The sequence below is a fragment of the Lagopus muta genome, chromosome 1 (genome assembly GCF_023343835.1).
Source record: "Lagopus muta isolate bLagMut1 chromosome 1, bLagMut1 primary, whole genome shotgun sequence".
In the NCBI taxonomy this organism is placed as follows: domain Eukaryota; kingdom Metazoa; phylum Chordata; class Aves; order Galliformes; family Phasianidae; genus Lagopus; species Lagopus muta.
Window position 1 is genome coordinate 192018401 of NC_064433.1, and position 14375 is coordinate 192032775.

At 47.2% G+C, this 14375-nt stretch overlaps 1 protein-coding gene across 2 annotated transcripts in view; it reads left to right on the plus strand.

Moving 5' to 3' along the window:
• The first annotated feature begins 10862 nt into the window (after positions 1-10862).
• Positions 10863-14375, plus strand: part of WNT11 (Wnt family member 11) — a 33716-nt gene continuing 30203 nt past the window's right edge. For both annotated transcript variants that reach the window (XM_048951682.1, XM_048951685.1), the window contains exons 1-2: positions 10863-10974; positions 14095-14287. In XM_048951682.1, coding sequence (XP_048807639.1) covers positions 14205-14287 — 83 coding nt within the window. In that variant the 5' untranslated portion in view covers positions 10863-10974; positions 14095-14204. The remainder of the gene's footprint in view (positions 10975-14094; positions 14288-14375) is intronic.

Genomic DNA, 14375 nt, shown 5'->3' on the forward strand with positions numbered 1-14375 from the left:
ACCATAGGTCACCAAGGCTTTGTTTTTTCACATCTGATCACATCCCATTGATATTAATGGAGCTTTTCCGCTGAGTTGTGTGCGGTCTGGATGCAGAGACTGAAAGTCAAAGAGGAAGCTTTTGGTCAGGTCTTCAGCACAGGGCAGACCAAGGAATCCACCCAAAACAACTACAGCATCAAGCACCCCACTTCTGTGTGAGCATCCCTGGCATGGCATCCAAGATAGTCAGGTTCAAGCTGCCCAGGCAAGGCGACTCAAACAAGACACCATCTATCTTGCCCAGAGAGGTGGTGGTTTCTCCATCTCTAGAGACACCCAAGGTCAGGCTGGACGGGGCTCTGAGCACCTGATGGAGCTGTGGGTGTCCGTGTTCATTGCAAGGGAGTTGGACCAGATGGCCTTTAAGCATCCCTTCCAAGTCAAGCTTTTTTCTGTGATTTTATGATTCTATCATTCTATACCTCATCCAGTACCTGTTTCACAAAGTTTTGGCACCCGATGCACCCGATGCAGCTGCTTAAATGCTGAGGTCCTTGTCCACTGGCTCACTGTTACAACCTGTATCATGACATCATGGGTGAATGTAAACTTCAGTATTGGGTTTCACTAAAGTAAAACAATGGTTGGACAGGTTGTTTAGAGAGGTGTGCATGCTTGTGTGGGGACACACATGAAGCAGAGATGAATGAATGCTCTGCAGGACCACTCACATGGACGCATTCCATCGCGGAAGAGGAACCATGCCCCGTAATCAGGTGTTTGGAAGTAAACAGAAATCCCAAATAACTGTCAGGGTGGAAGCAGACAGAAAGCATACCACTCCACTCAGGAAAAAGATTCACTGCTGTCAACAAAAGGGATTCATCCGCAATATTTTCCAGGCTGGTTCAGATAACAATGAAATAACAAGCCTGTGTCTGGGAAAGGCTTTCATAGTATCCTCTTGAAAACCAGTCCTTAATAAAACTGACTGCTGGAAGGGAAGAGGTCCCAGTCTGCATGTCTTCAGTCTTTTAAAGAAAAGCACAAACCAGGTTTTCAGAAGCTCATTTCTCAACTGAGCAAGTGGACAACCGTCTCCTGGTGCCCATAGCCGTGACCAGACTTTACAGGTCATGAAAACAGCATCCAGCATTGACACGTGTTAGTGGGATGGAGTAGGGGAGAGATGCTTGAAAATCAGCCCCCACCTGAGCTGTGCAGAGTTGCTTCAAACCCACATTCCCCAGCCAGGGATGGAGCTGGTGAGGTGAACGCATTAAATGACTGCTGGGAAATGCAAGGAAGCTTTTTAGGTAAAAATATAACATACCTACGCGTATGATTACATAGAGAAGAGTGCACCTGGGAGAAAGTTTTCTCATCCAAATGGTTCCAGATTGAGTTTCAAAGTACTTGTCTGGACTTCTACCAAATACAGTCAAGTCAAACGGTGATTATGCCATTAATCTGCTTGTTGTCCCTAGTCTCCATCAAAGCCATCTTTCTCTCAGCATTACAACTAGAATCGCTTGACCAAGATGGGGCACTGTGACTCATGTTGGGATCCTTCCCCTGGCTGTGAGTGTAGGACGTCCTATACTCACAGCCAGGGGTCACAGACGAACACGGTGGTCCAAATTATGTCTTGCTTTTGCTTTGTTTTGCCTTGGAAACATGTCCTTGCACCAGAGCCAGTTGTGCCTGGCTCTTCAGAAATGTTCAGCCCCTCCAATCCCAGCTGGATTTTCAGAGATGAAGAATGTTCGCTTGAACAAGATCAAAATACTTGCCCAGGAGGTGTGGCAGTGGGGATGGCTGCCTGAAGACCTCTTTCCTACAAGCCAGTCTGCTCTGAAAACGTCTCTCAGAGCCTTTGGATAACATAGCTCTAAAGCTGCCTTGCTTGAGATGGTCCCAAGATCTTCAAAACCTGGCACAGCTCTATCCCATGCACACATCCCAGAATGAGTTTGGGGATCAGGGACTGGATTAAAAATGGGCAGAAATAGGGATGTCTAGCAAATGTTTTGCTCGTAGAAGAGGTGTTTTTACTCTCAGCCAGCATTTGCAAAGCTGGGATCATAACAAGAGACGCGAATATTTCACAATGTTCCTCCTATTCCAAAAAGGTCATTCAGGCATTTTATCTTTTCCAGTTGGTCTCCACCTCTCCACTCTTGCAAATCACTGTTATTAATTAGGCATCCTCTATTAAGCCCCCTGTGAGGAGGATTCCAGCTCCCGCACTGCAGCAAAGGAGGGGTTACTGAACTTCTTTGCAGGGAAGAAAAAGCATTACCCCACCCTGAAGGGATCATTCAGCGTTGGAGAGAGGAGTTGACAGCTGGTTTTTATTAGGATGGAGGCCTAAAGGCAGCGTTGGGGTAGGGGTGGGACATTTTCTCAGTCCTTGGGCTGGGAGGTCAGGCTTGTATGGTCTCCAGCCAAATGGCATAAGAGTTGAGAGGCTCTGCTTTGGTTTTCTTCTGTCTGAGAATGGGAGCAGGGCTGGTGCAGAGTTCTGCTGGGCCTCCAGCCAGGCACTCCTGCAGCATAGGTGATGAGCAGTGATACTAAAGGCAAGGTGAGATGATGAGGGGAAAAAACCTCAAAGAAATGTGGGGAGAGTGAGATGGAGGTACAGCTCTGAGCCTTGCTCCTCTACTGGAACCATAGTATGGGCAATGCTGAGTTTTTGTGTCACTTTAGCTGCACTCTCTTTGGACAAAAATCCATTTTCTTTTATTTCCTTGCAGGAGACTGCATCCCCTCCATGCTTATGATGATGTAGCCTTGGGGTTACAGTCCTCCCATGGTCATGGCATTGCAACCAACTGTGGGGTACAATACTTGTTCACACATTGTTCATCTGCAATATGTTGTTTCAATCCTATGGATAGCTTCAGAACAATCCCACTTGAAAATAATCCTTATATCCAAAGCTGTCTTCCTCATCCTCTTCCTCTTTGCAGAGCATATCCAAAGAAGGCCAATGAAGCAGTGAAATCTGATGGGGTGCAGCTGAAGGAACAGGGGCTGTTCAGTCTGGAGAAGAGGAGGCTGAGGGGACACATTATTACTCTAAATGACCTGAAAGGAGGTGGTGGCAAGGTAGATATTGGCCTCTGCTCTCAGGTATTATCAATAGGATGAGAGGTGATGGCCTCAAGTTCCACCAGGGGAAGTTCAGGTTGGATATTCAGAAAATTTTGTTTTCTAGAAGAGTGGTAATGCATTGGCACAGGCTGCCCAGGGAGGTGGTGGAGTCACCATCCCTGAAGGTGTTCAAGAAATATGGAGATGTAGCACTGAGAAACGTGGTTAGTGGGAATGGTGGGGTTGGGTTGGGGTTGGACTTGATGATCTGATTGGCCTTTTTCAACCTTAATGATTCAATGATTCCGTGATTCTATGATTCCCAGAGATGTGGCACAGCCATTGCGTGCAGTACAAAGCAGGAAGGGCTATATCCAGACTTGCACCAGTGCATTTGCTCCTCAGGACTATCAACGCTTTCTATGTGGCAGCACAGAGGAAACAATCACAAAATATTTTCCCTGGGCTTGCATTTAATTTGGAGGAACCTTGATTACTGAGTCCTTACTTTTATAGGAGCTTTCCAGCATTTTGGAAGGTCCTTGTTTGATCTCTCTTGCTTAGAGCAGAGGAATGTCATCTTGTCACAGGGCGGACTGTCATATGCCCTAGCACCTTCCAACCACCAATCCCTACTCATTAATTAAAAAAAAAAAAAAACACCCACCTCCAGAACATTTATAAATGGCTCCCTTGACTGTCACATGCAGAACACACACTAATGCTGGGTGAAGTGTTATCCTAACCCCTCTGAGCGTGTGATGGCTTTCATGGCTCATTCGTAGCAAGCAGCATCTTGAAACTCACTGATAAAACTGTAATACCACACCCCACAGTATACATAACTATGTCATATTAATAAATATTTGCAGAGTGCCACGACTTGGCACTGCATTTTAGAGATTTTTAAATGGAGGAGCGTGGCCCCATGCTCCAGGAGAGTTTACACTCTGGTCCTGGTTCTGTATATGTTTAATGTTATTGTGAGTTATCCATGGAGGGTCTCCTCTCTTTGTGGGGGCTTTGTGGGAAGAAGAGAGGGTGAGGAGACACATGCATAAAAGCTAATGACAAATGATGCTATGGAAGGCAGCATGGGTGGCATTAATAATGGAAAATGCCTTTTTTTTCCATATAGGTTGCTAGTTGAAGTCCAGTTGAGATCCTCAACACCAAAATTGTATCCCTCTGTCAATGGCAATGTATGGTTATACAGCTGGGGGAGATCCGTAACAATATTAGGACTTAATGATGGGGATGAGGGTCTCACCTCTTCCCACCTGAGTTACATTTGGGATCAGGGAGAGGTGTGAAGTGATGCTTCCTCTTCTGCTCACTTACTTTGAGGACTGACGTTTCATAGTTGCACCCTATCCTGATGCATCCTGAAGGATTTTGCCAATGAATTTCATAGAATCATAGAATCACTAAGGTTGACAAAGACCAATAAGATTATCAAATCCATCCAATTTGGGGCAGGAGGGGGAGTGTCACATCTCAGATCTCGCTGCACCTGCTGCATCAGATGGTCACAGAGCCTTATTTTTAGCCTAGCACCTTTCTTCAAATTTCTTCTTTTTTCCCCAAAGTAACTATGCTAAGAGTTCACAAGGAGATAATGTTCCAAACATTGCCTTGAGTTTCATAATTATGTTGTTTCAGAAATGCAATCCAGAAAACTCTGTCCCACTGCCTCCAAATCTAACAAGGGGTGGGAGCATCCACTCCCCACATCGCCCCATGTCTTCAGGCTGCAATGCCAGAGGGTGCTGTTTGCCCAACAACTGCTTGCTTCCCATGGGGCTTGTTCAGCTGACAGCCATAAGCACTCTTAGAAAGTCCCAGCTCTGGTTTGTTTATGTGTTGGTGTGGATAGTCCTCTTCCAGGAAAATCCCATGGTAGATGATGAACCAAGTAATTTTCTGCTGATGGCAATATGTTTTTGACCCACGGAAATGCTAGGAAACCTAGTGGCTGATCAACTTCTAGATTTACGCCCTTGACTCAGACCTCTGGTCCTATCAAATAATACCACATATGTACATTAAAGCAGTTCTCTTCCAGTGTGCCCCCAAAACTTCCATGTTTTGCACCAGAGCCTGGCCCTGATTTGTGCATGAGCAGCAGGAGGAAAAGCCTTGCAGTGTTTTAGCAATGACATCCACGGTTCAGCAAAGCACTTAGAGAACAACGTGTCACATAGAGATTAAGGGGATTTAAACACGTGCTGAAAGGTTTTGGCATATCAGGGTCTGGGGGCTTGTCTATGCAAGACATTGTCTCAGATTAAAGGTTTCTGATGGTTTTAAAGTTTCTAAAGCTCTTCCTAAATAACTCCCCATATGCATGTGGTTAGTCTAGAGCATATATCCTACCTCATTTAAGTATCCTATCGAGCTTTTCTCACTATTCTTCTGGGTTTTTTTACCCTCTGTCCCATCTTTTGTTTTCTGTGATTCTGTGATTCATAGGGGTTAGAAGGGATCTCTGGGGATCAAGTTCAACTCCCTGCTAAAGCAGGTTCCCTACAGCTAGTCACAAGGGAGAATGTCCAGGAGCTCTTGAATATCTCCAGAGAAAGAGTCTCTACCACCTCTTTGGGCAGCCTGTGCTAGTGCTCTATCACTCTCATGGTAAAGAAGTTCTTTCTTTCTTGAGCCTGCCCCCATCTACCAGACATCTGTCCTTCGATCTTTATGACTACTGATAAGACCTCTGCTCAACCTTCTCCAGGCTGACCACTCCCAGATCTCTCAGCCTTTCCTCATAAGGGAGATGCTCTAGGCGCCTAATCACCTTTGTGGTCCTCCTCCGAACTCTTTCCATCAGTTCCCTAACTCTCTTGAACCCAAAACTGGACACAGTACTCCAGATGTGACCTCACCAGGGCAGAGTAGAGGGATAGAATCACCTCCCTCAACCTGCTTGCCACACTCTTCTTGACTCATGATAATATACCAGGCCACACTGCTCACTCATGGCCAACCTGTTGTCCACCAGGAGCCCCAGGTGCCTCTCTGCAGAGCTCCCTTCCAACACGTCAGCCCCTAATTTGTACTGATGTGTGCCATTATTCCTCCCTAGATGTAGGACTGTATGTTTGCTCTTGTTGAACCTCATCAGGTTCCTCTCCATCCAACTCTCTTTTGTGTGTCTTGTCCCAAGAAGCAAGGACAAGCAGCTCTCCTGAATACTGTAAGGAGTGGATAGCTGTGTTCCCAGTGCCTTTTTCTATGATTCTCCAGCATGTTGCCCTGTCTTAAGAAACATTTACAAATGCTTACAGTGCAAGAAAACCACATCTCCATCATTCCTCCACACCGTCATTGGCCATTCACCTCTCATCACCAACATTTAAAGTATGAAAGTAGGACTTCCCCTATTGCATTGTGTTTGCATAGCTCCAAGCACAGTAGGTGCCTACTGCAAAAACGTGGGTCTTATAACTACTGAAGATCCTGGGTGATAGTCAGCCTGCTGATGACAAGGTGACAGTACAGACAACTTAGAGGGACAAATAGTGGGAGCCTTCAACCTGCTGCATCTTATGATGATGAAGGCAACAGGGAGAGTAAGGTAAATACTTCAAAGGAATTGAGGAGTTATCCTCCAAGAAGGTGTCAAGACCAGCAGCCCAGCTGAAGTGCCTCTATACCATTGCATGCAGCTTGGGAAACAAACAGGAGTTGGAAGCCACTGTGCCACTGGAAAATTAGGACTTTAGGAAAGCCAAATTCCAGATTTTCAGGGAGTTAGTCAACAAATTCCCCTTGGTATCTGTCCTCAAGGACAGGGGAACAGAGCAGAGCTGGCAGATGTTTAAGGAGGCTTTCCTCAGGGCACAGAGCTCTCCATCCCTAGGTGTACCAATTCAGAAAAAGAAGGCAAGAGACTGGCATAGCTGAACTGGGATCTGCTGGTCAAACTGGAGAGCAAGAAGAAAATGCACTAGCAGTGGCAGCAGATATAGGTAAACTGTGAGTATGGGGTCCAAAAGACCAAGGCCCAACTGGAACTGGATTTGGCAAGGGGTGCAAAGAAGGATAAGAAAGACTTCTATAGGTACATCAATCAGAAATGGAAAATCCAGGAGGGCACCCCACCTAGTGAGCAACAGAAGCAGGCTGATAACAGTGGAACAGTGGGAGGTGATATGGGATAACCAGCATGGCTTCATCAAAGGGAGGTTCTGCCTGACCAACCTAGTCAGTTGTTAGGATGGTGCAACTGTGTTAGTAGACAAGGGAAGTGCCACTGATGCTGTTTATCTGGATATCAGTGGGATCTCTGACACAGTCCCCTATAACAACCTTCTATCCAAATTGGAAAGATACGGATTTGATGGGTGGACTGTCTGATGGATGAGGAAATGGTTGTGAGATTGTACTCAGAGTGGTGGTCAGTGCCTCAATGTCTGGATGGAGATTGGTGATGAGTGGTGTCCCTCAGTGGTCAGCAGCTGGACCTATACTCCTTAATATCTCAATCAATGACATTGACAGTGGAATTGAATGCATGCTCAGCAAGCATGCTGATGACACCAAGCTGTGGGGTGTGATCAACACACCAGAGGGAAGGGACGCCATCCAGAGGGACCTAGAGAGGCTGAACAGTGGGCCCAGGAGAAACTTGTGATGTTCAACAAATCCAAGTGCAAGCTTTGCCTCTGGGCTGAGGCAACCCTCACTATCATTACAAACTGGGGGATGTAAGGATGAAGCACAGCCCTGCTGGAAAGGACCTGGGGGTACTGATGGATGGTAACTGGACATGAGCCAGCACTGTGCCCTCACAGCCCTAAAACCAACTGTATGCTGGGCTGCATCCAAAGCAATGTGGCCAGCAGGGCAAGGGAGGTGATCCTGCCCCTCTGCTCTGCACCGTGAGCCATTACCTGGAGTACTGCGTCCAGGTGTGGAGTCCTCAGAACAGAAGAGACATGGAGCTATTGGAGAACATCCAGTGGAATGCCCAAAAATGATCCAAGTGAAGGAACATCTCTCCTATGAGGACGCTGAGAGAGCTGGGGCTGTGCAGCCTGGAGAAGAGAAGGCTCCAGGGAGACCTCAGAATGACCTTCCAGTACCCAAAGGGAGGCTGTAAGAAGGAACGGGACAGACTCCTTAGCAGGGTCTGTTGTGATACTACAAGGGGAAATGGTTTCCAACTAGAAAAGGGGAGATTCACATTCGAGATAAGGAAGAAGATTTTTAGAGTAAGCATGGTGAGGCACTGGAACAAGTTGCTCAGAGATGTGGTGGATGCCCCATCCTGGGAGACACTCAAGTTCAGGCTGGATGGGGCTCTGAGCACCTGATGGAGCTGTGGGTGTCCCTATGCATTGCAGGGGTGTTGGACCAGATGATCTTTAATGGTCTCTGCCAGCTCAAATGAGTCTATACTTCTATGAAACCCTGGAGAAGGAGGTGCACGCTTCTGGGATGGGAAGAGGATGGAGAAATGGCAGTCTCAGGCTGTTTGAGCATCTGATGGCAATTGTCACACAAAGAAAAATGGAGAAACTGTGCATAGCTTCTGGCTAAACTTGGTCTTAAATAATATAGAGGCTTTGGGAATTTAGGACTGTGTATATGATGTTCTTTGAAGTCAATGTAGGAAAGCTCATCAGTGACCTGTATACACAAATGCAATCTTTCCAGTGCAGGAACACATACATAGAAGCATAACCCTAGATAAGTAAGTTTTCCAAAAATAGAACTTCAGGAAATTTATTTGGAGTCTCTTGGTCCTAAGAGTAAAGCATTCATCCTCTTCTTTACTCTTACCTAACATCTATGATGAAGCTGCATGATCAAAATGGCACAGGTGCTTCTGCAGCCAGTGCCAATTCCTTCACAGGTCATAGCTGACACACACAAAAAAAATCATGCTCAGGAGGATGAGGTTGAGAAGACATTTATCTCTTCCCTTCCCTTCCCTTCCCTTCCCTTCCCTTCCCTTCCCTTCCCTTCCCTTCCCTTCCCTTCCCTTCCCTTCCCTTCCCTTCCCTTCCCTTCCCTTCCCTTCCCTTCCCTTCCCTTTTCTTTTTCTACCTCTCCTTTGCTTCTTTTCTTCTCATTTCTCTTCTCTTCTTTTCTCTCCTTTCATCTCCTCTCCTTTTCTCTTTTTCTCTGCTCTTCTCTCCTCTTTCCTTCTCCCTTCTTTACCTTTTTCCTTTCCCTTTACTTATTCTTTCCTTTTTCATTTCCCTTTCCCTTTCCCTTTCCCATTTTCTTTTTTTCCTATCGTTTTTCTCCTTTCTCCTTTTTGTTTTCTTCCTTTCTTCCTTTCTTCCTTTCTTCCTTTCTTCCTTTCTTCCTTTCTTCCTTTCTTCTTCCTCCCTCCCTCCCTCCCTCCCTCCCTCCCTCCCTCCCTCCCTCCCTCCCTCCCTCCCTCCCTTCCTTCCTTCCTTCCTTCCTTCCTTCCTTCCTTCCTTCCTTCCTTCCTTCCTTCCTTCCTTCCTTCCTTCCTTCCTTCCTTCCTTCCTTCCTTCCTTCCTTCCTTCCTTCCTTCCTTCCTTCCTTCCTTCCTTCCTTCCTTCCTTCCTTCCTTCCTTCCTTCCTTCCTTCCTTCCTTCCTTCCTTCCTTCCTTCCTTCCTTCCTTCCTTCCTCTCTCTCTTCTCTTTCCTCTCTTCCTCTCTTTCCTCTCTTTCTCTCTTTCTTTCTCTCTCTTTCTTTCTCTCTCTCTTTCTTTCTCTCTTTCTCTCTTTCTTTCTCTCTCTCTTTCTTTCTCTCTTTCTCTCTCTTTCTTTCTCTCTCTCTTTCTCTCTTTCTCTCTTTCTTTCTTTCTTTCTTTCTTTTCTTTCTTTCTTTTCTTTCTTTCTTTCTTTTCTTTCTTTCTTTCTTTCTTTCTTTCTTTCTCCTCTTTCTTTCTTTCTTTCTTTCTCTCTTTCTTTCTCTCTTTCTTTCTCTTTCTTTCTTTCTCTCTTTCTTTCTCTCTTTCTTTCTCTCTTTCTCTCTTCCTTTCTCTCTTCCTTTCTCTTTTTCACTTTCTTTCTCCTTTCTATTGCCTCCCTTCCTCACTTTCTCTCTTCCTCTCTTTTTCTCTCGTTTTTCTTTTTTCCAACCTTTATGATTCTATGCTTCTTTTCTACGTTCTCTTTCTTCTCTTCTTCTTTTCCTTCTGGATGCCAGCAACCCTCAGCCACCCATCACCAGTACAGCCACGAGAGAAAAACAAACAAACAAACAAACAAACAACAACAACAACAACAAAACCAACAACCCAGATCTCAACACCTGAACTTTCCAAACTGATTAAGTGCAGATCGAAGAACCCGAGGCAGTGCCACCCGGGGGCTGACAGAGCGGGGCCGTTTGCTCGCAGCCGCTCTGTGACCATCGCGAAGTGATTTCTTCCCTTCTTACGAGTTGGAAATCCACCTGACAGCCCCGTGCCTGAAAAGTATCTTTGTCCTTCAGCCGGGCAGCCAGCGAACGCTGATCATTCTCCGGAGAGGCCGTGCTTCAAAGTTTTCCGGTGAAAATACCATTTTTGGCTTTTTTTTTTTTTAACTATTTTTTTTTTTTCTTGCTAATCATTAACTGCTCATTAAGACGAGCCAACCTCGTGGCACTCTGCCCTCCCCGGAGGCAGCGGGGGCAGCTCCAAAGGGAGGGCTCAATATGGGGGGGGGGGGGGGGGGGGGAGGGGGGTCCTCCCCTTCCCCTCCTCCCCTCTGCGCATCGCTGCGGGCGCGGAGCCCCGCGGAGCACCGCTCCGACCCGCGGGGGATGCGCGGGGCGCGGAGAGCTCCCGGCCGAGCCCTTTGTTATGCTAATCCGGGCTGACATCACGTATCAAAGCCGCGGGGACCGCATATAAGGAGGCTCCGCGGGGCCGCCGAGGCAGAGGGGATCCGGACTCAACCCTCGCTCTGCCCCGGGTGGAGGTAAGTGGAGATCGGGGGCTTTGGGGTGAGGAGCTGACGGGACACCCCTTCTTCCCTTCCCCCGGTATTGGATGGGGCAGTGGTCCCCGGATTTAGGGTACGAGTGGTAGAGTGAGGGTACGAGATGGTTTGGAGGGTGTAAGAGGGATCTGAGCCCCGGGAGGGAGATTGCAGGGAGAATTGGAGGATGTGGAGAGGGGGGAGAATGGAGGGAGAGGAGAGAATTGGAGGATGTAAAGGAGAGGGGAGAACGGAGGGAGAAGTGAGAGTTGGAGAAGGGAGGATTGAAAGGTGGAAGAGAAAGGGGAGACCCGGGGGCTGAAGGGGGAAAAGTAGACCTGGAGGCTAAAAGGGAGAGGAGAGACTTAAAAGGGTGAGTTGAGGTCCAGAGGGTGTAGAAGGTTGTGAAACCCAGGGGCTGAAGAGGAGAGACCTGGAGGCTGCAAGAGAGAGGGGAGATCAAGCAGTTACAAGGGAGATCAGGCATCCAGGAGCTGTAAAGGAAAGGGAAGACTGGAGGGGACTAGAAGAGAGAGGGTTGATGCAGAAGTGTATAGGGACATTGGAGTGCTGGCTGCTGCAAGAGACAGAGCTGAAAGCATGAAGCGGGGGGATACACCACCCCCTTCTCCCCATCATCACTCCAAGTCATTGGGAGATGTGTTACCTTCATATAAAACACCCTTAAAATAAGAGTCAGCTGGGTGACTTTCCTTCTTGAGTGGGAAAGTTGGGAAAAGGTGAGACGGATACTCACATGCTTGTATATAGTCCGTATTGCTCGTTCCCATCCTGGAGCTGCACTCTGAGAGGTGTCAGATGGGAACATTTGCTGCATGCAAGCAACTTTTCCTGCATGCAAGAGTGGGGCTGCCTGCAAACAGCCCCGGGGTGTCAGGAAAAGGGAGCTCTGAGTTAAAGACGGCGCCGGTTTGAGGAGACCGCGGGCCACTTGCTGCCGGTTTGATCAGTGACCCAGAGCTCTGCAGAGCTGTAAACATCACGTCTGCCCCCAACGAGTCTCCCTCTTTCCCTCCCCTTTGCAAATTCCTCTTGAAAACGTAACCTGTGCCGGAGCGAGTGGAAAAAGGAGTTTATTGCCTCCCCGAGTAACAGGGGTGCAATCATGGGCAAAACTTGCAGCTCTCGGGATGGGGAGGTGGATAATTTCTATTCCTCTTTGGGAAAAATAAGTAAATAAAGACAGACAGACAGATAGATTGATGAAAAACCTGATTTTTTTCAATGCACAGAACTATGATGTTGGATAGTGAGACTGTCTGAGATGTCTTACCCTCAACTATGTGCTGTTTAGCCACTCATGGGAAGGAGATAAGGGGTCTGAAATATCTAAATGGACACTAAAAGGCACGGGCAGGATTAAGGGTTGAAGGTTTCCAGTGTGCTCATGGAGGGGGGGGAAGCAAAGAGCTTCCACAGATGAAAAAACAGAGCAACACCCTGAGCTGAGAAGTATGTCTGGATGCTCCTGGCAGCGCTGCCTTCCCCTCCAATGGACGCATCAAACCCAAATCCAAGTGGGCATTAAAGGAAAACAGCCTATGGCAATGAAATCCTGCCTCCTCTTGTCCACTGGAGTTTTGTCTTGGACTTCAAGGGAGATGGGAACTCACCCTCAGAGGTTATTAAAATCCTTAGTAACAACAGCACTTCTCCAGTAATAACCCTTTACACCAGGCAGACACTGGGGTTGTGATAGCAGCCAGAATGGAAAAAATGCATTTCAGATCGTAGAGCAAACACACAGGAATGTTCCTTCTTCCTTCCACTATTGCTTCTGTAATTGGGACACCAAGGCAGAAAGGTACAGTGGGGACAAACCCAGAGCTGGGGCTTAGGTGAGACATATTTGCCTCAAGTTAATGGGTGGCAAAGGGGGTCCCCAATGCTGATTGTTCTCCATCCCAAAACTTTGAAAGGACAGTGTTGGGAGGGATGCAGTTGCATCTGTAGAATGAGAGGTAGTGGCCTCAAGTTGCATCAGGGGAGATTCAGATCAGATATTAGGAACCATTTCTACTTAGAAAGGGTGGTGATGCATTGGCACAGGCTGCACAGGGAGGTGGTGGAGTCACCATCCGTGAAGGTGTTCAAAAACTGTGGAGATGTGGCACTGAGGGACATGGTCAGTGGGCATGGTGGGCTTGGACTTGATGATCTTAGAGGTCTTTTCCAACTTTAATTAACTTATGACTTGGGGATGTTGGTGAGTACTTTTCAGGAGGCAGGTTTTTCTGCTTGTTTTGTCGTCGTCTTTCTTGTGGGGTGGGCTTGCTATTGGAAACCACCGCAAAGACCACAATGAACAGCTCGGAGCGGTTACTGAAGTGGAGAACTGAACCATTTACTGCTATTAATATCACTGCTAAAACAAGTCATGCCCCGGAGATAGAGAGAACCCTTGTAAGAATTTGAGTTTGTTTGCTGCTTTGTTTATTTGTTTGGAGTGAAGAAGAAAATGGAGGGGAGGGGGAATCTCTGAGAGCTTTTTTTCCCTCCGGGCTGCTCTACAGCAATGGGGCTGCATGTTTATAAAGCCGCTCCGTGAGCTCCAGGTGCCCGAGGACTTGGAAGAAGTGAGAGGCAGAGTTAATGAGGTGAGAAGGAAAGCAGAAGGGAAAGAGCAGAATGCATTTGTTGCAACAGATCAGCCTGAAACATCTGCAGGGCACGGGCACCTGCGTTGGTTAGGAAATGTAGCTTTCTTAATTTGTAAAAGGAAAAAAAAAACTCTGGAGAGAAGGAAGGGAAAGATGGAGAGTGAGAATTGGGCACGTCTTAAAATTTCTCTTTTTTTTTCTGCTTCTTCCCAACCTTTTTGAGAGGAGGAAATAAAGCCAAGCAGCGAACGAAGCCTTGCTGCACGCAGGGTTAAATGGAAACACACAATCAGACCATAACTCAGGGTGTAATTCAAGCCATACGTTTTGTCTGTCTGTTGCCTCAAAAGGTTGTATCAAGGCTTGGCGAGGGAGGGGATAATCCAAACTTCATCGTGATTCATAAACCACTCCTTTGCGATTTGGATAATAGATCTCTTTCACAGCGACTCGCCCAACCTCAGAGCTAACCGTGGCTCCGTGCTCTGTCTCCTTCCAGGTTGTGCATCCCCAACACAGGGGCTGAAGGAAATACATCGCACAGGAGATTCAGAAGCCTCCTATTTTCCCCTCTCGAAGCTGATTTCCTACTGGGGGACGGTGGAGAAAATGAAGCCGAACCCGCAATTTTTGCTAGCTGCTTTTCTGTCCTTGATTCTGCAGACGGGGATTTGCTATGGGATAAAATGGATGTAAGTACCCAGCTATCTCTCGGCATTTTTAGAACCTCTGTAGTCACTGCTGCTCTGTTACCCGGTTCTGCAGCTCTGTTATTTGAGC